Source organism: Lagopus muta, chromosome 9 (genome assembly GCF_023343835.1).
Source record: "Lagopus muta isolate bLagMut1 chromosome 9, bLagMut1 primary, whole genome shotgun sequence".
NCBI classification, from domain to species: domain Eukaryota; kingdom Metazoa; phylum Chordata; class Aves; order Galliformes; family Phasianidae; genus Lagopus; species Lagopus muta.
The window spans coordinates 8,282,127-8,306,630 of NC_064441.1; the positions used below are offsets into that span (position 1 = coordinate 8,282,127).

Genomic DNA, 24,504 nt, shown 5'->3' on the forward strand with positions numbered 1-24,504 from the left:
TAGAAACTATTACTGCCTTATCTATGCTGGGCTCATTTCTTATCTCTTAAAGTAAAATTAGTACAGCAAAACAGTTCTATTTAATCAGATGCCAGGAGATAGGGCTATTCTCCTTATTTTTAAAAATGAAAACTATTACTGTACCTTACAGCCTTGAGCAGAGTGAAGTGGGGTCTGGCAGTATGAGGTGTGGGAGAACTCTGCATAGCCAAGTGCTTTAATAAAATGGGTTATTGCTGACCTTCTTTTAGCATTTCATTGCCACATGGGTTAATGGAAGTATAATTCCTGTTAGCAGCACATATTACTCTGTTAAGCTTATAGAATTTTGTTGCTATGGATTATTACAGGATCCCAGCTGTGCACTCCATTAACCAAGAACAACATCCCAAATGTTCTCATTTAACCAAAGTTTTCTCATGGTCTCACACAAAGTGACCTTGGCCGTTGCCCTTTCTGGGTAGCACAGGACTTTGTTTGCCTATACTAAGCTCACTTACTGCGCAGTTCAGTTTCGATCAAGTGCACGTGTTCAGTCTGATCTCCCTGCTTGGATCTGTCCAGAAAGAATGTCATACATTCAGTAGTTATCACATGACATTTGCTTTCACACATTTTGTTACAGATTGTTGACAGCTTAAAGTTGTTACGACCAAAACATCAGACTTGGTGTACTAAAAGCACAGTATGAGATTTACCAAACCACAACCTTCTGATATAAGATTTGTTTTTCTCTTGGGACCCAATTTAAAAGACATTGAATTGTTGAAGATCTGGGAAGATTGTCCTAGATCTTAAGTATATGCACTTCTAATGATGCATAGGGAAGCATCAGCTTCTTGCTTAGTTTTAACTCTGGCACCTTGTGCTGTCCTGCCGTGTGCAGTGGTAGCCAGCACGGAAGTTTGGAGCTGTGCTCTGTCTCCTCTGCCCTGCTGTCTTTATGGAAAAAGACTGAGCCTGTCTTCCCAGTACCGAAGAGAGCAGTGTGCTACCAGTCTTGTGCGGTATGGAAGAAGGCTCTGAGTATAAAACCCAAATCTTCTCTCCAAAATCTCCCTTAAGCAGCAGTAGGACATTCTGCACCGTGGCTCTGACACAGCAGCAGCCACTGTCAGCTTAGTAGCATTGCAGTGACTAAGCCTGTGCCTTCCTAAGCCTGCTATCAGGAACCAAAGAACTGGAAGAGTTCCTCTCTGTAATTTAGAGGGCTTGTGTGCGTCTCAGTTTCCAAACCACACATACACTCAGATCCTTTTTAGTGGTCTCCCTGACCTTGAACTGCCTGCACTTGAAAATGAATGGCAGAGGTGGACAAGAAATTGATTCAATTCCAAAACTGGGGGAAAAAAATCATGAAAATACCATGTCAAAGGATAGCCTTTCTTTGCATGGAAACGAGCTGGCTGTTTCACTGGATGCAAATCCCTCTTAACTCTGAATTTCCATAGCAACTGGACTCGGCCTATTGGCATCTGCTTTTCTGAGGGAAGTATAAAGCACCTGCATCAAGTACTCTGAGAAGCAGGCTGACAAAAAGGTAAGTGTCGTGTTGTCTTACAACATTCTAAGATTGTTATCTAGATAGACCCGTGTTTCTGCCTTCAGGAATAGTTTAATCCAGCAGGATTGCCAAGAGGCAACACAGAAAATGGCTGCTTTTCTCCCAGAGGGCTTTGGTCAATAAGGCATCACATTGCCAGCTGTATAATGGATCCATTTGACTGCCTGCTGCCAATGTTGCAGCCACAGCAAGGGAAGCACGTCAGATGTTTCGCAGACCAACATAACTTTTAGGAGATGGAGACAACAGCATGATAAATACAGACCTATGTTTAGCTAGCTCCACGTTGCAGGTAGCATTCACACCATTACAGAAAGCGGTGTGAGCTGTAATTTAACTACATTTATGCAGTTCTGTGATTGCTGTAGCTAAAGAAAGCAGGAAGGGTGAAGTCACAGGGCTGAGATCCTCTCTGTTCCTCAAACAGAGGCCCATTTTCCCCAGCAGAGCCCTGTCCGTGTCCGTGCCTTGCAGCTGGGAGCCGCAGACAAGGGGCCCTTATTGCCTGCCGTTGTGCTGGTGCCCGAAGGGACACAGCTCTTTGTAGATGACGTTCTTACAGCCCTGTGTCTGCAGCAGGAACGTTTCTGGGTCAGCCCATCCCCGGGCTCGTGGGGCTGAGTGACGACTTGTGCTCATTTCTGACAGAAACGAACCACAGCAGCGTGCTTTGCGGCTCTCCGGCCGCCTGTGTCCTCAGGTAGGTTGGTGTCACCAGCGGACTGGCACAGCGCTGCTTTTTGGTCAGCGCCGCATCCCCGCGCTGGCTCAGCAGCCTGTTTACATGTCTTTTTCGGCTCACACAAGGACGGAAAGCCCGTGACCACAGACAGCAGTGAGGGCCTGCCCCGTGCCCTGAGGCGACGGGCAGCAGGGCAGCGCAGCCCGCACCTCTTACCGCCGCGCTTCCCTCAGCGCCGCGAGGCGCGCTGGGAACCACCCTGTCCCTCAGGGGCAGGAGGCTGCGGATTGGAGGAGCCGGCGTCACGTGCCCTCTTTCCGCCTTCTCATTGGTCCTCGCCTCAATCCGTTACCTCTGGGCTGAGAGGAGAGGGCGGAGGTGTCCGGCGTTGCTCAGGAAACGGCCGCTCCGGGCATGGCGGCGGGGCCTGCCCTGCGGTGAGGGGGCGGGGAGGGCCGTGGGGGCGGGGTTGGGGTTGGGGTTGGAGGGGGGGGAGTGGGCCGAGCTGGGGTGAGGGGCGGCCGTGGGGGCTGCGTGGGGGAGTTGAGGCCTCTTGTTGCCCGTCAGATCGGGGAGCCCCGGGAGCGGCAGCCGGCGCTGAAAGAAAGCGGCGATGGCGTGGCTCGGAGAGCTCGGTGGGAACAGTGAGAGAGCCTTTCCCTTCCTGGGCGCTAACGCTTGTGTTTCTTCGTGGTTTCTTGGTTACGACGCTCGTTTGCGTTCTAGGGTGATGCTCGGAAACAGAGCCTTGGGAACAGCCGGCAGAACCGCCTGGGGTTGCGTTGAAAATGCTGGGAGAGACAAAGCAGCTGACAGCGAGGAGAGAGCTGTACACAGACCCTGCCTTCCCTGCCAGCGACGCCTCCATATTCTTTGATTCCTGCACACCGCTCGCCCAGTTCAGGGGTGAGATATCGTGGTTGAGACCTCAGGTGAGATAGAAAAGCCTGTGCTTTTATGTAATTGCGATTCCGGATTCCTGCTGCAACTTTAGCATTTATGGTACCGGTAGAATTTGGAGTATTCTGTTGTAAAAGGAGGGAGAACGGCTGTTTACAAGGGTGGATAGTGATAGGACGAGGGGGGAATGGTTTTAAACTGAGACAGGTGAGGTTTAGGTCAGATATTAGGAGGAAGTTTTCCCACAGAGGGTGGTGAGGCACTGGATCAGGTTGCCCAAGGAGGCTGTGGATGCCCCATCCCTGGAGGCTGCTCTGGGCAGCCTGGTCTGGTGGTTGGCAGCCCTGCACATAGCAGGGGGGTTGAAACTGGATGAGCATTGTGGTCCTTTTCAACCCAGGCCATTCTATGATTCTGTGAAATACACTTCCTTATACAAATTATGCACATATCAAGTTGAACATCCACATCATTCTCGTTTCTTCAAAATGTTGTTTAATTGTCTTGAAGACAACTAGATTGTAGTGTTTGTATTGATCCCTTTGCTGTTGTTTGAGGAAAAATTGTGCTTTTGCTAACAAGAAAGAAAACTTTTTTTGTTGTTATTTTATTTTAATTATTATTGTTTTTATTTTTAGGCTGTTTTTGCCATATTGCCTTTTAACTAATAACTGGGCTTTGGAGTAACCCAAGTGCAACCTAAAAAGCGTAGGATCCATTTCCATAATACCTTCAATGTAAATAAAATATTTATGATCCCCTTTCAGTACCTGAAGGGAGGCTGTAAGAAAGAAGGGGAACGGTCTCTTTGGTAGCATCTGTTGTGATAGGATAAGGGGAAGTGGCTTGAAATTAAAAAAGGGGACGTTTACATTGGGAATAAGAAAAAAGTTGTTTGTGATAAGGGTGATGAGGCAGTGGCACAGATTGCACAGAGCTGGTGGTGCTCCATCCCTGGAGATGCCCAAGGTCAGGGTGTCTCCAACGGGGCTCTGAGCACCTGATGGAGCTGTAGGTGTCCCTGTTCAGTGCAGGAGGTTGGACCAGATGCCTTTAAGGATCCCATCCAGCATCCAAATGGTTCTGAGTATGGAAAAGAATAAGGCTATAAAAACGTAATGAAATGAATTTGCTGCCCTGCATCCGGGCTGGTTGTAGAACAGAGATGGAGCTTTTGTTATCAGATACAATTAACGAAGAAAAGATTTTGCAGAGCCCTGTGAGCAGCTTTGTTTTGGATTCCTACTGAGGGCTGATCAGTTGATTCCCAGTGCTGGCAGGTGAGAGAAGAACCAGTTTAAAATCTCACTTTCAGCTCAGATTGATTCGTTCAAGACCCTGCATTTGTAGTAATCTCTTCCACTAGCAAGCAATCCGTATTTATTTGCCCTAGAAAAGGTTTTCCTATTGTACAAGTTTGGAGATGCTTGGAAATTGGAGTGTGCAGTGCGGAGTGAATGGCATCTGTTCCATCCCAGTTGGTCGAATATCTTGCAAGGAACTGGTGAATTCAGTTGTCTTTCACTTATTGGTGCTTCTGATGAGGTTGCACTCAGTGATGGTATTTGTGCCATAAAATCTAGATGGGAACAAGTTTTTCCTCACATAAACTACCTGTAAAAAGCTACGAGATGGTTGTTGTTATTGCCTGGTTGGGCTGAGAAGAAATGTAAAAGTGAAAAGCTCCGTTGTTTTGAGAGAGGCCTCTGTGCCCTGCAGTTCTCCAAATCATAGACTTCCTTAGTCTGTTGTGCAAGGTTCAACTTCAGTTTCCCTTCTTTTAATTGCAGGACATTTGCTCTACTCCTCGGTTATTTTCAAACAATCCACAGGATGTGCAGGTGAAGCAAGGAATCCTGGGAGACTGTTGGTTCCTTTGTGCCTGTGTAGCTTTGCAGAAGAGTAAATACCTGCTGAATAAGGTATAGAGAACTTGTTTCGTATTCCAGGATTTTTTTCCTGATTTACATATGTATATTGCTTTGTTTTAATCCCAAGCCCCTATGTGAATGTCACTTCTGTTACGCTTAGTTTTACTGCACTGTGTCTTTCTTTTTGCATTTATTACAAGGGGTTGATATTCAGCCTAATTTAAACTAGTTTTCTCTATTGAAACAATAACCATTCATGACTTGTCTTGATTGGAGCTTTTTGTCCTCCAGGTGTTCCCTCCAGGGCAGCCCAGCTGGGCAGATGAGTTGTATCAAGGCCGTTTCACCTGCCACGTCTGGCAGTTTGGACACTGGGTGGAAGTAACCATTGATGATCGTTTGCCTTGCCTTGGTGGGAAACTCTGTTTCTCCCAGTGTCAAACAGAAGATTTGTTTTGGCTTCCACTATTGGAAAAAGCCTATGCAAAGTATGTGAGCCCTGTTACTGAGGGAAATGAAGGGAGGTGGAATATTCTGTCTTCCCTTTTGCTTGCTTCAACGTCTGACTTGGCATAGTCATAATTGTGGGCATAGATCTCTATGTAAATCGATGCAAAGGATAATGGTTGCCAGTTTTTCCTATATGTGGGGAAATGTAGGAAAACATTCTGATGTCAAAACATACCAAAGAACCTGGAGAGAGGATGGTGTGACTGCCAGCAGAGGGCAGAAAAAGCCTTTAAGTGTGGTTTCTTCACACCTTGTGCAGAGTGAACGAAATCAAATCATTTTAATCCTCTTCCTAGAGGAGGAAGAGGAACAAACGTTAATATGCAGTAAGCAGTTATAACACTGTGAAAGCTGATGTGCAAATAAGGTACAAACATCAAGGTAGAAGCAGTTTCTATATAGGAAGGAATGAATTGTAACCTATCAGATTGTTTGATGGGTTGGTTAGTTGTTCTTTAGATTATTTGTTCTGAAAAGTAAATTGCTGATTTTCTCTTGCTTACCAGGGGATGGGCAGGATAGGAAGGACACAGGAGCTTTGTTTCCTTTGTTCTGCTGTTTGTAGGAACATTTTCTGTGTGTGTTTTCCCATAGAGTGCATGGATCTTACGAGCAGCTGTGGGCAGGACAGGTGGCAGATGCTTTGGTGGATCTGACCGGAGGCATTGCTGAAAGATGGGCCTTGAAAGACCCTGCAAGAAACACAGGGAAAGAGAAGTCTGGCATGGTTTTGAAGAAAGAAGTGTTTAGGAGATTAATGGTTTTGAAAGAGCAGTGTGTGATAAGCTGCTCAGTCCTCAATTCCAGACAAGGTAACAGTAGAGTTCATTTAAAACAAATGGTGATTGGGTGTTGCTCTGAGCACGAGGCAGCCAACCATTGCATACTGCTGACTGCTGTGTTGTGTGAGCTGCGTGGTGTGATTTTGTGTAACCTTGGGTAAAGAAGGATTTAAAGATGCTGGTAGGTTCAGGATGGAGGGGCTTTTTGGGAGGTGCTTTTGATGTTAGATGTGTGGGAAGCTGGAGGGTTCATTCTCAGAGCAAATAACAGAAAAATCACCCAAAGCCAACCCCCAAAGTAGTTAGAAAGAATCACTGAGGGTTTGTAGATACTTGAGATGAACAGGGAGTTAGTATGCTTTAAAGTTTTTATTTATGTTATTTCTATGTGATTGCACATTTTTTTTAATGCTGATTTAATACTGATCCAATAAACAGTTCCCTTGTTTTGCTCTCTCACGGAATGATTTAAAGTCTGTCTTTGTGAAATGATGGTCTGGATTCTTGTATATGCATTCTAATTCTAGGTTGTTGTTATTATCTCTCCTATCCAGGTGCAAGTGAGCTAGGAGAATTTCATGCTTTTATAGTGACAGACATGTTGAATCTTTCTGAAGTGTCAGGCAAGGAAATCATCCTCCTACGAATACGAAATCCCTGGGGAAGGCGGTGCTGGAGAGGTCCCTGGTGTGAGGGGTGAGTAGGTTTGTTCTGCTTGTCTGCTTTTTCTATTTATGCAGGTTAACACGAATAGGAGAAACTAGAATTGATGCCAAGTAGGTACAAAGAGAGATGTTTTAAAGGAAGTGCAGAATTATCGTTAATAATTCAGATGGCAAAATAGCTTGCACGTAGTTAGGAGGAAAGGACAGGCCCTAGGAGCTTATCTTGACAAGTGTTAGAATATTCAGACTGCTGTTTGTTTGTGCACTTGGAAGTGTTATGACTTGCACTTTGATGATGCATCTCACTGCCCAGCAGTGTATCCAGGAAGCATTCTTGGCAAGTCTTTGACACTAAAATGAAGAAACCTCCTTCTGTTGTCCTGCTGTGCAAATCTGCTACAAAGAACAAAAGATTGTTATGGAATTTTTATTGTGTGAAGAGCCGTGTTTTGACTCTTGTCTTATGTGTAGTGGTGAAGGATGGAGCCAGCTGGATCCGATGGTTGCCTCTGAACTCCTCTCACAGATCCAAGAGGGAGAATTCTGGGTTGATGAAGAGGAATTTTTCAGAGAATTTGATGAGATTACTGTGGGCTTTCCAGTGAATGAGGAAGGACAACTGCAGAGCCTCTATACAGGTGTGGTACGAAAAAACATCTTTCTTGTATGGATAATATTAAATCAATGGGAAGGAGTGATTTGAATGGCAAATAGCTGCAAGTAGACTGTAATTTCTCTGTATCAGTCTTTCCCTCTCTTCTATACTGTAGGCTTTTTCTGTCTCTGCTTCTCGGAAGGATAGAGGGGTGAGTGAGAGGAAACTGAAGATCTTTAGAGGAGGCTCTGATACTCTTCTGAACTCTAGATACCTACTAGTTTGTTGAGAGATGAGCATTCTCTAGATGGCTGTTGTTCTGCAGAGCTTTGAGGTTCTTTTTTTCTTAGTAAGATACAAACATCAGATTCCTGAAAGCAGTTTTTTGTTACTTGTAGAAGTCATGTCAGTCTGCCATTACCACTCATGACATTCATTTCCATTTTTCTCAAAACCTGGTTCGTAAGCGTCTGCGGAGAGAAAGCATCAAGGCTACCACACCATGTTTTTTGGGGCTGGGAAATCTCTGCCATATATTGGATAAAATAAATGACCTCTGGTGTCTGAAGTTTGCACCGTGTTTTTCTTTCTTTGTTAGAGAAAGTGCTGTATCACTCTCGGAATCTTTTTGGATCCTGGGTGAGAGGCCAGACTGCAGGTGGCTGCCGAAACAACAGCAGCTTCCCCACCAACCCTAAATTCTGGCTGAGAGTCTGTGAGAAGAGCGAGGTGTGCATTGCTCTGCTGCAGAAACACAGAAAATACGGCGCTGACTGGGCTGGAAGAATTAAAAATCTGACTCGCTTAGTAGATGAAAATCTGTCTTTGACTGAAGGCATTCAGGAGAAGAAATATCAGGCTGTGGGACTGCATGTCTGGAAGGTAATTTGGAAGCCACATATTTCTCTTGCAAGTAGAAGTCTTACGGCACTATTGAAACGTCTGACTAAAATAATTCATTTCTTACAACAGTGATATAATTCCACTGATTAAACGTTTTCCACCTCTGATTCATGTCCTGAAATGTCACAAAGTTACAGTCTGTACAGCCTAGGTATGAACCAGCACTTGATTCTACTCTGTGAGTGCCATACAGTGGCACACTGGGGATTATTCCAAAGTAGTGAATGACGTTTCAGGCTGATCACTTAATGGCTATTCCAAATTTTACTTCTGAATATTAATGCTTTCTGTTCCTCTTTGATAATCAGCTCGCCTGCTGATGCTCTCTTCCTTGTTTCATTCTGTAAATGCAGGTGTGTCTAAACAGTATTTGATTGCTTTTATTACAAGCTGCTCATTTTTCCTAAACCACCGTGCACCGTTATGCATCTGTTCTAGGTGGAGAAGAAACGATTTAACCTTCCAAAGACCCTCTCTGCTCCTCCAGTTGTAGGTACCGTCTGCCATTCCTATGACAGAGAAGTGCATGTGTGCTGCGACCTTTCTCCTGGGTACTATCTTGTTGTTCCCAGCACTTTCCTGAAAGATGCTGTAGGGCATTTCTTGCTACGTGTATTTTCTACAGGAAGAATCTCTCTCAGGTATGTTCAAAAAGAAGGAGAAAACTTCTTGTGGGTACGAAGAGATGCATGGAGATATGTTTGCACAGTATGAAAATGTTCAAAGTGTTTCTGAACAGTTGTGCACGATACCAAATTATAGTATAGTTTTCTTTGTTTTTTGGATGAAAAAACATTCTTCCATCTCCTTGTTTTTTGGATGAAGCAGCTCTTATGTGTTATGACTAATTGTTTAAAGTATCACACATCAGAAGTAATGAGATGAGCAGTGTCCTGATCTTTGTTAATGTTGGGAAAAATGCAGGTGTTCCACAGAAGTTCTCTTACCACAGTGGATGATGGAAAAGAGCTGTATGTTCTCATGTATACTGGAAAAGATGTTGGCACACATACTGACAGATTGCCAGGTGTACAGCACCTTTCAGAGTGAGCAATACAGTTCCAAATGCAAGTGTAGAGTCTGCAGTGGACTCAGGTGACATCGTACTTGTAGCTCATCTTTGCGAGGCCAGGTGTGAAAAACAGCACTGACATCAGTGCTGACTTGCTTGGTTGAATGAAGGGTTGTGTCTTGAGTCAAGGCATTCAACCCAGACAGCACTGTGGAGTCTGCAAAAATACTTGTAATCATGATTCCATGTTGTGTCCTATTTGATCTTCCCTCATAGCTTGTGATAGAAATTAAGTCTTTTGTAATGAACTTGAAAAAGCATTTTTTTCTGTATAACGGTGCTTGCTGATCCAATGTGAGACATCAGCAACATCAGTTCACTAGCTTTAGATCACTTACATACTTTTCCCTTAGCTGTAGCAGATATCTCAACACTTTAAAGTCAGTTATTCACGAGCAAGTCTGCCTTGGTGCCCACACACCTAAAATAAATGCATGTGGAGGCATGACGATTGAGTCGTGTGGTGTCAGCAAAGTTGTATCTTCTTCCAGTAAACCTGAAAAAATATGGGCATGTCTAATTGCTCGTGCCTGATAAGCATGGAGGCAGAATGTACCACTGACAAGGTGTTTAAAAGCTATTCATGTTGTTTTTGATACTCTGTGCACTAACAGCTCCTATGCTCTTGGACAGAAGCTGGCGAGTCACGCTGTGAAGTCAGATCATTTACTCTGTAGAATTTGGAGACAAAATGTCATCAAGGGTTAGGCTGAATAAAGGCCTGCAAAACAGTGAGGCTAATTTTTGGGAGTAAGACATGGGCTTGTGTTGGCAATGTATTTTTCTGAATGAACAGCACCTGCAGAGCACTGCAGGACAAATGTTGTCCTCTCATCTACTGCTGCTAAGTCTGAAAGAGGCATTAGATGTGAGTTGAAATGACAATCATAGAATATCAGAACAGCTGTTGTGTTCTTAAGTGAATGGAGGACTGGGGATAACTTCAACTATGCCATCTGTCCTTATGCTGAAATATTGCTTTGGATGCTGTGGGGCTGGTGATGATAATAAATGCCAAGTGATGCTGGGCTAGATTGAAATAGGTATTAATGCTGCAGTGACCAGGTCAGCAGGTGAATGGTAGGTTCTGACTGAAGATGTGGTAGATTACAAGCAGACAACGCAGTGCATGCTTTGGACTCTGTTCCTGTGAGTTTACGCAATACTGATTTGTTTCTGTGAGCTGGTTTTCTAGTTTTGTGAAATCATACATGTTCTGTTGCGTTTTGTTTTCTTTCTTGTGTTTGACAGTGAGATAAAACCACCACCCCCAGATGCTGCTCTCACTGAAGAACTCCCAGTAGGTGAATGGGAAACGCTGCAGCTGGAAGGATGCTGGAAAAATGGGCAAAGTGCTGGAGGCAGCAGGAACTTCCCCTCCTTCCATATCAATCCCTGCTTTCCCCTTTCCATTCCTGCAGGACCAGGAAAAAGCAGTGTGAAAATCACCCTCCGTCAGCACTGCCAAGACAGCAAGTGTCGTCCAATAGGTTTTCATATCTTCCAGGTGAGACTTGTTTGCCAGGTGCAGGCTTAGGAGAGTGAACTTGGAGAGTCAGTGACACAGATGAAAAATTGGTGTGTGAAACAGATGAAGTGTGCTCTTTCATTTTTGTTCTACAGCACTCAGCTGGCTTTATTCTCAGAGAATGTTTCCTCTATAGTTCTGTGCATAAGAGGGAGCATTTGGAGCAGAATACATGCAGAACACATCTTACTGTGCTGCATCAGGTACACCTGTGTTTGAAGATCATTCTTTTTTTGTCTTTGTAGGTACCTAACAGCAGTTGGAAGCCAAACACTTCCTCTTTTCTGCACTTGGAGCCACTGGTGAGCTGTGTACCTCACTGCTATTCACAGGAAGTTAGCAGACTGTGCAGGCTTCCTGCTGGAAGTTATGTAATTATCCCATCTACGTACCTGCCCAACACAGAAGGCAGTTTTACAGTGATCATAGCAACCAAAATAGACAGGTAAAAATTCACTGCTTTCTGTTTGGGTCTGCAGTAATTTTTAGTATGCGTATTGCAGAATGTTCAGAAACTGTAACTGTAGGTACTGTCACTTCTGGTAGAGGAATCTTCCCTTTTCCTTTTGTCTTTGTAGCAAGCACTGCTTACCATCTCTGGCCATGTTGTAAGAACGACTGAGGTGGCAGTGTGGTTGTTAATCTTCTTGTATCAGTTGCTGAACAACAGATGTCTAGGTTCAGAGAATATGTGCTGACGTGACTCCTTGTCACCTATCTGCAGCTGCTTGGATTTATGCTGAAAGCTTAGTAAGCTTTCTAACAAACAACATTTGTTTGTGGGTGAGAAGCTGCAGCGAGTTCTTACATCTTGCTGAGTGATAGCAGGTCTGACTCAAAGTTTGTAGATTTGATAAGATTGTGGTAAAGATGCCAGTGGATAAGGATGTGGAGCCATGCCTGGTGTAACAGTTGATGGTTACAAACCCCCCCTGTGCTTTGTGCAGAAGTGTAAATGTACTTTTGGTTTTCAACAGGAAACGCATTCACAGCAGAGAGACGCTTGGACAAGTACTGCAAGAAGTAGGTGATCCAATTTTAATTTGTCCTAATGGGGACACAGGCATAATCAAAGTTTATGTATTAGATAATATTTGAGAGCCACACATCAGTGGACTGGACTTTGAATGTTCTCATTTACTTGCTGCAAACTGAGAATCAAATCAAGCAGTTACTCTTCTCTTTGTTTCTCTAGCAGAGTAGCAGTAGTTAGCAGCTTTATCTCTGCTTTCTGCTCAGATATGTGGAAGTTTATGTATGACTGTTTTATAAAGCTATTATTTACTCCTTGAAGGCCTTCCCCAGTGTGCACCTGTGCCACGGTGTCTGTGAGAAACAGGGCTGTCAGTGAGGAGTAACTGGTTGGATTTGACCTTTGCATTTGCTTTCACAAGTGTAATCACTTGTAATGCATTTTCATGTAATTTGTTTCTTTGTGTTACCATAGATCTACTCAATTTAATTAAATATCATCATCTTCCTCCACCTTGTTGGCTTTGATACTAATACTAATACCTTGGATGCCCAATTCAGAAATTCTAATGGTAGCATATTATTGGAAAAACTAGAGAAAATACAGCAAGAAGGACAAGGGGCAGCCCAGAGATTACCTTGCACCACAGGAGTTTAATTCCTTATTGGTTTCCTCACAGCCTGCATGTCCCTTCTTGGCATGCAGACTTCTCTATTAAGAACTAATACCACATATTTAACATTTTGATGACTGTATTTTGCTTAATTAGGTACGTATATATTATTCTTGAAGGAGTGGATGCAAGTGCTGAGTTCCTACTGCGTACAGAGTTTTAACTGAGTGAGAGAAGAACTTTGAGTGTGTTTTTTTTTAACCAACTCTTCAATTTATCTGATGTGTTTGGTGGATCAGAGCGTGCTCTGGACAATACTCTGCTTATTTCTTGAGATCACAACCATCTAGATACTCATTCTATTTCTCTGTGAAGCTTTGATTAAAAAGAAGTCTTAGGAAAAACTCCTGGCTTGCTAGTTCTCTTGAATTAGGTCATGCTGACCAGTGGTTACATTTTGTCCTCAAAACCACACAAACAGTATGGATTTTTGTGCTTCACTGCAGTAAAGGTCAGCATGTACTTTCCTCTTGGCAATTGCTAAGTTAATATCTAGGAGGTGAAGTATGTGCTGAAGTTCTTCATTACTGTTGTTTTGGGTAAACAAGATTGCGAGGCCACTGTTACAGAGGGGATGTATTTCAAGATGTGTTTTTTGGGTATTCCTTGAAAATGGAGGGACTTAGGCAAAGAGTGCTCCCAGCACCAAGGGAGCTAAGAGTGTAGATTCTTCAGGGCTTCAAGACGTTAAAAAATGGGATATAAGTGGCAGCTGTAGTTTCCTCAGCAGTGGTAGAAGTGAAATGTCCGAATCCAAGATCCTCCAAGAGCTTTTTCTAAAGCCTGGATTTTAAATCCCGTGGTTTTTTCAGAGCTGTCACCTCTGTAGGATGTGGGCAGTCTGCCTTACTGAGAACTTGGGCTGCTGATTCCTGTGGTGCGTCAGAACAGAGCTGAATGTTGGTGTATTTCTTGTGTTTGTGTGATTTCTGATTACTGACATTACGGGATTTACAAGTTCTTAGTTTATTAAGATGGTTCACAGTCAGAACCAGCTCTTAGTCCTGGTTTTAAATCTGTGTTTTCTGTTTTACTTCAGTTCCTTACGACTTTCCTTTTTCATTTAAGAACTTTTTTTTTCTGCCTTGATCATTTTCTTGTAGGTTTCATTTACAACTGTGATGAAAATGTGATCTGGAACCCTCGTGCTGACATTTTGAGACTCATGGGAAAGCTGAGGAACACTCAGTTCTTGCTGGTTTTGGTTTGGAACAGGGTAAAGAGAAGAAATTTATAGCCCAGTTGTTTTTCCACTGGTAACAACTGTCAGGTCTGCAGCAACTTTTCTGTACAAATACCTCCTTTATGGTGTGCACTGTAAGCATATGTTCTTCCCACGTGTTTTAGAACCAGCACTGTACAATGGATCTTCATCATGTACCTCAGTTCCTCACAAATACAGGTGAAGAATATGTGCATGTTTTCATTTGAGGTGCATTTTTAGAAGAAAACCAGGAAATTCAAGTGCATACTGGAATAATATTGTGGGGAAAAAAACTCAATCAGGACACCAAAGGGTGAACACAGCAGAAGTAAACTGGAATCTTTTTCTCACGTAGGACATACCTCAAGAACCATCAGAATAAACTGGAATAGAGCAAGTCCAAGCTTATATCCTACACTGCCAGTCATACTGCAGAGCACTTTTCTGTGGGCCCTTGGCTGCACCGTGCGAGTGGTAGGGTGAAAAGAGATTTTTGTTGTGAGTTTTCCTTTGATGAATCCCACAGAAGGTGGAGATAAGACTTGAAAACTTCTATGAACTGCCATGTCAGAGTGCTTTCATAAATCTGTGAGAATGCGTTTTGTGCCAGGTACCCCCTGCCCTCACTGCAAGAAATCTGAAGGTTGAGAGATTTTTTTTTTCTTCTTGATTTCTGTTAGAAAGTATTTGTAAATCAAGGAGGATTTTTTTAGATGTTATATTTTCCTCAATAAAATTGGAGTAATGTTTAAGAGTTTTCAATGTCTTTTATTAAAAAGGTAGAAAGTATCTGCGGATGTCAAGTCTTCATTTGTTCTGCAGTAGCAAACCTTACAGCATGTTAAAGCCCTGGGGTTCTCACCAAGTGGGTGGTGGTCATTGGAAATGTTAGAGAGGAGAATGAAGTTTTCCTTTAGTTTTGTTTCTGTGAAATAAGTGACTTTCCACTTTTGCTTTTGATGACATCCCAGCATAACTTATGTTTGTCCCTGTTGAACTTGGAAAACTGAGCATTTAGGATGATCACAGTTGAATTTTAAGTGGTCCAAACTTTCCACGTCTGTTGTGGAAGTGTGGGACAACAAGAGAAGGCTGTAGGTAACAGATCTCTACTGTGTTGGCTTTGACAAATACTGGTATCTTTTCTTGAAAGGCTGTTATTTTCTTCGAAGAGCAAATTATTGGGTGCTGTAATGGTGATATTAAGCAGAAGGAAAGTTCTTGGTAACACCTGCATCTGAGAGCAGTGATAAAATAGAGATCAGATATAGGAAGTGGGATAGAATTAGGTGTGGGTATTTCCAGATGGAATGTGACTGTAAGAGCAGCATTGATGCATATGTGAAGCTGACAGCTACATGAAGTGTTTCCAGGGAGCGGGAAAGGAAGAGGAGTCAAAACAGGGGTTGTGTGCCCTGGAACCTTCTGCAGGAGGAAGCAAGGAAACACCTGTGAACAGAGAGGAGTAACTGCTGAAGCAAATGGTGTTTGCAGGCATCCTTGCTGTGTTGGACCAGTTGTGCCATTTCACACGTGGTACGTCACTGAGTGCACGTGCAGGCAGCTCTCCTTACAGATCACTTCTGTGAAATGCTACATCTGATTAATTGTTACTGTGTGTGTAAATATGTTTCTGGTAGCACTTTGAATAATTGTTTGTACCTACAGCGAAAATATCTGATAAATGCAATTTTCTAGTTTCAGAAAGCTCATCTGTGTGAGGTCAGCCTTCCTGAATGGAAATACTTCTACGTTAATTCTCTACACTGAGCTATGTGAATTTGAATGCAGATAGGATAGTGATATTTGTTCTGCAGTTATTGGGGGGTCCCTCTGCTTCGTGGTATGTTGCAGATTAACGTGGAACAGCACAGATTTCATAGGGATGTGGCTGCAGTATTGCACCCAAAATGTACTCTGGGTTGATTTCCTTTACTCCTTCAGGGAGCTGAAATGTGAATGCCCGAAGCAGATTAGTGAAAAAGATGAACAGTTCAACTCGTGCCATCTGTTCCCCCAAACACACGCGGTGCCCTGCAGGGAAAAAGGAAAGAAATTAGAAGTGTGAAGCTAAATTCTACGAAAAACAAATAGAACAAGACCAAATCTGTGGGCTTTACAGGAAAATGTGCGACTTTAAATCTTTGGGCCAAATATATTTTTATCAAAACGTTTCTTGATGTTCTAGAATGTTTCTAGAATGTTTGTTGTTGTGCTGCAAGACAAAATGAAGAGAGGTGCTGAAATGTTTGGGCATTACCTGCTGAGAAGGGTAAGAATGCCTCTTTGTGCACAAAGTTGCCATCCAAATCGAGGAAATGGTTTGGGTTGAACTTCCAAGGGGTCGCCCAGTGGTCACTGTCGTACACCACAGAGTGCAGATTTGGCAGCACAAGTGTGCCCTGCAAGAAGAAACAGAGGTGATATTTCCTACGTGTTGATTCTTCTCTGGCTCGTCTCTCTAGTAGATAACTGTGCTATCCTGTGTGTGCAGCCAGGTGCTTGGACTCAGCTTGCCCTTCTCCTGCATGCATCTAGGCATTATCAACCCTTCTGTCCTCTTTTTTGTCATAAGGTGTTACGTGTAGGCTCTCATTTGGAGCACTCAGCTTTGTTTCATGTCTGTGACGTGCTGTCATGTATTCTCTGTGCCAAGCCAGGAACTGTAGGAGCTGATGTGCTCGACATAGTCAACATTAACTATCCAAAGCTTGGAGACGTGCATACTCCATACCTTTTTAATGTGGAAGCCCAGCAAAGTTGTATTCCTCACACACAGTCGAGGGACCCCCACAGAAGTGATGTTGCTGTACCGCAAAGTCTCATGAATCACAGCGTTTGTGTAGGGCAGTCTTTTGCGGTCTTCATAGCTGATGATGTGGGAAGGTTCCAGAACAGCCTCCATCTCCCTTTGAACTCTCTCTGCAGTGCAATAACAATGTTTTAACCTTTTTTCCCTGTTTCCAGCCCCAAGGTACAGGGAGAAAAGAGACTGTGCTACTCTGAAATGCCTTGGGATGTGTTGTAGCATCTGTGTTGGTTTGAGCTGGTTGAGAAAATGCATATTCCCAAAGCACAGGATGATCTCTGTGGGGGTGATGTGGTTCTGTGTTCTTAAAGTTTTCCTGTTCTGAAGGTTGTAAAAGTTCTGGCTGCATGCGTAGTCGTGACCTGAGCAAGGTATTGGTTGTTTTATCTCACTGGAAGGGGGTGGCAGTGCTTTTTACTAATTAAAATGATCTTAATGAGCTGGTGGAGAAGGCACAAGGTTTTTGTTTTGGTTGTTAAGCTTTCATTTTTAGATCTCAATTACTGAGATCTGCCTCTTGTATTCATTGTTAACATTTATTTGGATCTGTTGCACGTGATGGAGCGACTACTTACGTTGTAACGGCGTTCACTGCGACGTAATGGTGAGTGCAGCTCTCTGCTAGGGCTTTTACTCACCTTGTATTTCTGGGTATTGTACCATATAGAGCAGTGCCCAGAGGAGGGTGGTGCTTGTTGTTTCGGTCCCTCCCAGCAAGAGATCAACCACGGTCTGAACCATATTGTCTTTATTGAACGTAGAGGTGGGGTCGTCTTTGGTCTGTAGGATACATTCACACAAAGGCTGTGAAGTGGATTGTTTCATACGTACAATTGCTCAGGTAGCAGTGGGGGTAACCTTGTGATAATGGTGAGCAATCCATCAGTGCACAACTCTTAAGTGTCAAACAAAGCATGTGTATTGAAATTCTATTATTGTCACTTGAAGTGCAAGTGTTTGTAGTGGACACTGAGGCCAAGGAGGGGCTGTGGTGATAAATAGATACTTACTTTTGCTATTTGGGTTAGGTAGAAGTCAATGAGATCCTGTGGGTCACCTGCCTTCTCTCTCTCATGCATCTGGACCTCATTCATAACTAAACTGTGCATGAAGTCATTGTATGCAAACACTTTCTGATGCGGTCCTGGGAAGCGGTGCATAAGCCATGGGAAAGCATCGTACATCTGTGATTGTAAATGAATAAGAAGAAATAGGAGCATTTTTCAGTGGAGAGCCCAATTCCGATTTCCTGATAACTGTAAAAGCACTGCAAGAGTCGTTTCAGTTAGGATGAGAGGCAGTACACGAGTTGGAACATGGGCAATTCTGATGAAATATACAGGTTCTTACCCTGCCCCAGATGGTAGCTTGAAAGTAGATCACAAAATAAATAGCTTTGATAAGCTTGCTGAAAGATTCATCCTCGCTGGAGAAGCGATGGCCAAAAACGACAGCACAGATGATATTGGCGATGGCTTGGACGATGGAAGTGCGGGGGTCGAAAGGCTTGCCTGCAGGTACAGGAGCTACTGGTGAGTATTTCTGGACAGGTGGCAGTGAGCAAAATTAAGGAAGAGGAACATTTCTTTTAAAAGCAAAAATAATAGTAGTTCAGAGTGTGGGAAACTTAGTCTGAAAGGAGTCTGATCTTCTGCAAGTGAGCTCCAGTGTAATGCGAATCTCTGTCATTGCAGGGAATCTTTATTTCCAATTTGCTTTAAATTATTGAAAAATAGGGTAATGTTTGTCTTTGAGAAGATGGATGCTAGGTCTCTCTTCCCCCACCTCTCTGAGTTGTGATCTGGGTGTTGTGGCTGGATTACACGCCTTCAAATCTGCAGGCAGATATTTTAACTCGGGGGGGTGGGGGTGAAGGTAACAAACCAGAAAGGAAAGATTTTGAAGTCTTAATATCTTAGTCACGTTGAAATGTCTACTCCCTGGTTTGTTTTCAAGTGCAGCATAACAGCTGGCTATATATAATATATGTATGTATTTATTTCTCCACAGGCTGTGAAGGCAAAACTTTTGTAATTCTTATCACAGAATCTCGAAGGTTGGAAAAGACCATTAAGATCATCTGGGCCAACCATCGACCCATCACCACCGTGCCCACCAGCCCACGTTCCTTATTTTACAGGATGGAACACAGCTCTTGTTAAAAAGGGTTGAAGTCCACAGAAAGGTGAAATCTAGAAAGATAATCGAGTACACGTGCTGAAGGTGAGGACAACCTTCAAACTGGCTGAAGGAAAATGGTCCCCTATGCATTTCTGACTTCAGTCCAACACTCTTTCTGCTTCTTTGAAGCAGTAAATGCAACGGCTGGGTTTAATATGGGGTAGAATTGCATGGAAGTAAAGATTTGGGCTGTACCAAGGCCTCGTACCAGCTGGTGTGCTCCTATCTTTTGTATCCACTGGCCTTAGAAACGTTGCTCTCAGAAGTCAGTATGGCCCTTTTGCTATATCTAAGGTTAAATGAGTTGGTGACAGACCTTGGGAAACCTCTCTGTGCTTTCATGTCGCTATGAAACATGATGTGGGTGAGGGATTTGGCTGTGCAGAATATTTATATTTGGGTGCTTTGTTTTGGCATATTCTTAAAATTTTACCAGTTTCTATTTCGTTACATCGTTATTTCGTTATATCCTACAAAGGAATTTTGTTGGACAACAGAACAATGTGCTTTTTGTGCTGGGCTTTTTTCTCTGCCAAATGGTAGAGGTTTGCTGCCCAGCAGGTCACAAATTCTGTTCCTTATGGAGGAAAACATGCAGGTTTTCTATCCTCCTTGAATGTAAAAATTGTTACCAGCTGTCCCTGAGACGATGTTGATAATAAACATTTTCTACTATCCTTATTAAAAAAAAAAGCTTCATATTGTGAGCTGTGCAGACAAAACATTTTTTTCAAGAATGCAATTAAAAAGCCAGTAGAAGTCCCACTAATAGGAAAAATATCTTTACAGCTTGTGAAAAAACGTGTTGTGAAACTTCAGTTCCCCTAATCCGCTGTATTTCAGAAAGCGCTCCGAGTCTTATTTTTCTATGGAATTTACCTTCCGTGTTTGCAAAGATTCCCAGGAGATGGGAGGCCTCTGTTTGAATTCGATGCTCCAGGTTGTTCTTCCCAAATCCTAGGCTCCGTATGATGGTCATCCCAAAGCGTCTCTGTTGCTTCCAGGTGTGCCCGCTTGTCAGAAAAATGCCTAAAGAACACAGGAGCATTTATTTCGGTGCTGGGCAGGGAAATCCTTTCCCTGCAGGAGGCAAAATTGGGTTTGGATAGGGTTATATAGCACTAGCAAAAAAAGATACACGTATTTCGGTATTGTAACACCTTTTTCGCCCATCATGTCTCTGTAGAACGGCGTGAGAGGTCTTCCAGAAGTCTCCTCTGAATGGGTGATGATGCCATCTTTTACTGCTTTGTACCCATTCAGCACCACCATGGGTGTCTGTCCCATCCACACTGTGTAGATGTTGCCATAGATGTTGGTTAACTGAAGAGTTAATAACAGTGCATCAGTGAGTAGGAAACACAATGTGTTCACAGAAGTATTCGTTTTAAGAATCACAGAGCAAATGAACACGTGCAAAATGCCAAAGATTTTCTGTTTTCTTTCATGAATGAAAATTGACAATGATCCTTTTTTCCTCCAACTTCAAAAAAAAGAAGATAAATGCTTTTGCATTCTTTCCTGTTGCTTTCCCACTATTGTTCATATTTGCTTCTATTGTCTTTCCTCAGATAATGCTTGTATTTTTCCTTAATCTGATGCAAATCTTGAGTTTTAATTGGCTTATTAAGATCTTGTGCTATGAGCAGAACAAGAATTCGTTCTTTCCCCGCTTCATTTTAGCCTTGCTGACTTTTGGTTATACAAATATGAAAAGAAGGGTCCATTTAGAGTGTATGTTTGATCTGCTAATGGAGATTGGACCATCGTGGCCTGCAGGTGTTCCAGCAACATTAGTGTCAGCCAAAGGAAATTCAGCTAAAGATGGTTTATAAGGTGAGAGTTACCAGTGCAAAGACAGAAAACAAATCCTGTAATGAAACATGATGCTTAGTGGTATTTAAATGTAAGTTAAAATAGATTCAGACAGCTTTTCAGCCGCAGATCACAGAATCGTTGGAAAAGATCTCCAAGATGGTTCAGTCCAGCTGCCCACCTGCCACCACTATTTCCCCACTGAACCACGTGCAAGAGATAAGACAGAACGAAATACCTTAGCGAGAGTTTCTCGGCGAAGTTTGAAGTCCAGCAGCCACAAGTTCCCAATGATGGGGAGAGGAACTGGTCCTGGAGGGAGCTGGCTGCGCATCCACTGCAGCTTCAGGAACTGCAAGGTCAGGAGGGAGGCTCCCAGGGCTACAAACAGCTCAGCGATCCCCAACATGATGGAAATCTCTGCTCGCTGCTCTTGTGTGTGGCTTCCTCTGCAAATCTGGTGCTGTGCAGATGAACGAGTGCTTCTACTGAAATCCAGCTCTCTCTAAGGAACCTATGCCTCCTTTGACCATCTGTCTGTCCCTCCCTCTCGATCTACAGTTTGCCTAGGCTGAAGTCTTCAGAAAACTTGGAAATATGTGATCCCTCGCTAGCCAAGCCACACCTACTCTCTTTTATGATCTGTAATTGTGATCTGTCACAATTTTTTGACACAACTAGAATTTTGTTTCTTTTTTTGTGTGTGTTGATATTGGGCTTTGCAGTCATTGTTGAGCAGTTATCCAAGAATACCAAATGTCTTGCATAACGGTAACACCTCCTGAAGTTTCTTGTAGTCAAATGCTGAGAATGTGTTACTTATTACCTTTCTGAAACACTGCAATTTTTATGCGGTTTCTTTTATAGAAGTGGAAATGTGTGCACAACAGGATACAGTCTCTGAGCAGAAAAACAATTGAATTCAAGCAACAGAAGGCTAAACTGAAGTCTTAACTGCCTTTCTTTTCTTAGTTGCTATTCACTGACTTTCTCTGAAGTAGATTGCCTTAAAAGTGCCCAGAATCTCCACAGCTGAAAAGCATCTCCCATCTTGTCTATTTCTGTTGGGACGGTGTTGTTAATTGTTATAATAATTATATAGAATAATAGTTATATAATTATTACAAGCGTTATAATACCAGGGCTTAGATGTTGAGTTGCGGGTTGCAAAGGTGGATTTAGTGTGTGTTGGAAAGCAGTGTGAGGCTCTGGGCCGTGCAGGGATTGCCTGGCCCAGCAGCGTGTGCAGGGCTTGTGCAGGGAGGTGCTGCTCACACAGAATGGAGACATGGAGCAATGCAAATGGATTGCCCCCAGAATGACCTCTTTCCAAAGTCCTCCCTGTGACGTCCTCCTCTACCTGCTTGGTCCCACCGTTGTGTTATTGCCTTCTTGGTCCTCTGATGCACGTTGATTTATTTAATGGGATGGAAGAGATGCTGAATGCCTTAGGTTCAGCCACAGTACATCTAGTACTGCTCGCAGTAAGGCATCACTAAGAAGCAATCCCTGTTGTGCAGACGGTGTTCATTTTGGCATTTCCTAGTGTTTGAGTATTTGCTTCAGCATTTTTGAAGTATTTAGTAGCCTAAATATTGGACTTGGAATGCTAATGGTCACGGTCAGAACAGAATGTTTCAGATAAGAGAAAGCTGAAAGGGGTATTAACATTCTGTTTCTTCCTGAGAAGAACTCTGAGTTCTACCATGGTAGCTGAGAAATGCTCAGCTGTTGCACATTTAGCTTTTGGGACTGGGAAGAACATAAATACACTTGATGCCGCTCTCATTCAGAAAGGAACATGGGCTGAAACACTGAAGGGTTTTGGATTGCTCAGGATTGAGAAAGGTAGAATCTATTTTTCAACAGCGTGGCAACACCCAGAGAAACCAGCAGGCAGATGGATTTTTATGCAGGGGTGTGAAATGTGGAGGTTGGGGGCCCTGCATGCAGCAGGGGGTTGGAGATTCATGATCCTTGAGCTCCCTTCCAACCCTGGCCGTTCTGTGATTCTGTGAGCTCAATTAGGAGTGACTGAAAGGAAAGGCCCAATGATGTGCTATTATTTGTTTTTGTTTTTATTTTTATCTTAGGACATGCTTTGTGCTGAATGTTTTTTCTCCCACCTTTCTTCTGTGTGTCACTGAGCGCAGTGTGTGGTCAGCAGTAGCTGCAGAAATTCTGAAGAACCTTCAGTGTAGAAACCTACCAAACGAGAAGCCCCAATGTGGACAAAAAATACAGAAAGATTACAATTATTTGGAACAGTTGTCTTGCAAATATCCTGTTCAAACCTCATAAAATGAAACAAATTGAATATCTTAATTTTTTTTCCTTTCCCCTTCTGTGTGACTACTTGCAGCCTACCCTGACTGCATCACCTCTGTGCAGAGTACCTTTCACATCAGCTCTGCCAGCAGAATATACGCAGTTGAAATGCACAAAGCAATTGCCTGTTACCCAACACAGCAGCAAGCAATGGTCAACCTGCTACTTAATGCTTACTGCTGTCCTTGAGACACCACATGAGTGTTTGCTTAGCAGACAGCAGTTGGATGGGGACATATCGCCACGACTCTTCTTGCATCCAGCTGATTTCCACTGTTGTCTCCCAGTTCTTAGCTTTTTTTTTGTTCTTTTCCCATCAGTTTCTCTTATCATTTGGGCAAATAACCTGAAAAATTCGCCTGTTGCTTGCTAAGGTAGGGCATGATGTAACTGTGTGTTATTCTTCCTTGCATGGTGAAGACGGAGTGGGAGTAAGCAGGTGAGGATCTGGGTTTTGTAGCAGATTACAAACTGAAACATGAGTCAATATTTCAGAGTCATTAGAAAATGCTCATCTTTTTTAAAGGTGAAAGTTTTCCTTTAAAACTTTTTTAATCCTGAGAACTAATTTTCATGACACTGGCTGCTTGTCTCATGTCCTGATTGACCTAAGGGCTGACGCTGGCAATGTACTGAGAAGAAGTAATTCAGTTGTCTCATTCCTCTCCGTTTGGGTTTGTAGGAAGGAGTGACCATGAATCCTTCAGTTACAACAACCAACCAAATAAAAGCCCTTAAGCAGCTCACTCACGTCACAGTGACATGATGGTTGATGGTGATGGGTTAATGGTTGGACACCATGATCTTAGTGTCCTTTCCAACCTCAATGATCCTATGTTTTCTGTCTATCTCTGGACAGAAACATGGGGAAGTAACCACCTGAAAGCACAGGTGTAGGAAATGCCTATGAAATTTCCATGAACTGAACTATGGGGCCGAAGTATGCAAAGCCATAGCTGTGTTTACACAAGGGGAAACCTGAACAGAACAAGAAGCTATTTGATAGAAAGCTGGGAGTGATTTCAGACAAGACGTGTACTAAACATTTTCTGAATGGATTTGTAACAAAATGTATGTTTTTGTGATATACTGAACCAGTAGCAATCAGCTGTCTCTTTATGTTTTATTTTTCTCCCAGAGGCAGTGTGGGCTCGTGAGGCACCAGTGGCTTCCTGACAAGAAGTCACACTCTGTTCCTGTTTCTTTTTTAGCTCTTCCTCTGGGATCAGTCCTACTTTTCACGATCAGAAGCAGCTGGCATATAAACCTCAGAGTGATCAAGAGACCTTGAAAGTTCTATGTTTGTGTTGCGAGACAATTCATTTGTCAATGAGTAACGCCACTGAAAACATTGGAATTGTAGGACAGGTGAGAAATGTGATGCAGATCAGGGTGAATGGACGCGGATGGAAGTTCTTCTCTGAAAGAGTGGTGATGCAGTGGCACAGG

General features: G+C 43.2%; 2 protein-coding genes across 6 annotated transcripts; one reads left to right on the forward strand and one right to left on the reverse strand.

Annotated features, from left to right (window-relative positions):
• Window positions 1–65: 65 nt before the first annotated feature.
• Window positions 66–14,924, forward strand: CAPN10 (calpain 10). Of its 5 annotated transcripts, XM_048954297.1 has the most exons (14): window positions 2,761–2,881; window positions 2,973–3,178; window positions 4,937–5,068; window positions 5,309–5,505; window positions 6,122–6,339; window positions 6,864–7,005; window positions 7,446–7,612; window positions 8,168–8,451; window positions 8,911–9,113; window positions 10,796–10,848; window positions 10,966–11,051; window positions 11,318–11,517; window positions 12,050–12,095; window positions 13,822–14,924. In XM_048954297.1, the coding sequence occupies exons 2-14, from the start codon at window positions 3,035–3,037 to the stop codon at window positions 13,849–13,851; spliced, it is 1,902 nt and encodes a 633-aa protein (XP_048810254.1). In that variant the 5' UTR covers window positions 2,761–2,881; window positions 2,973–3,034; the 3' UTR covers window positions 13,852–14,924. The 5 variants fall into 5 exon arrangements, with proteins under 5 accessions (XP_048810252.1, XP_048810254.1, XP_048810250.1 ...); XM_048954295.1 differs by lacking the exon at window positions 2,761–2,881 and adding an exon at window positions 66–2,683 and having other exon boundaries at window positions 10,796–11,051; window positions 13,822–14,920; XM_048954293.1 differs by having other exon boundaries at window positions 10,796–11,051; window positions 13,822–14,920.
• An 853-nt stretch (window positions 14,925–15,777) lies between these two features.
• On the reverse strand, window positions 15,778–21,316 carry LOC125697518 (cytochrome P450 2J2-like). The gene is made up of 9 exons (XM_048954805.1): window positions 20,966–21,316; window positions 20,073–20,235; window positions 19,792–19,941; window positions 18,082–18,242; window positions 17,742–17,915; window positions 17,370–17,511; window positions 16,657–16,844; window positions 16,183–16,324; window positions 15,778–15,956 (listed from the first exon to the last, which is right to left on the reverse strand). Exons 1-9 carry the CDS (start codon window positions 21,134–21,136, stop codon window positions 15,778–15,780), a joined length of 1,470 nt encoding a protein of 489 aa, XP_048810762.1. The 5' UTR covers window positions 21,137–21,316.
• Window positions 21,317–24,504: the final 3,188 nt, after the last annotated feature.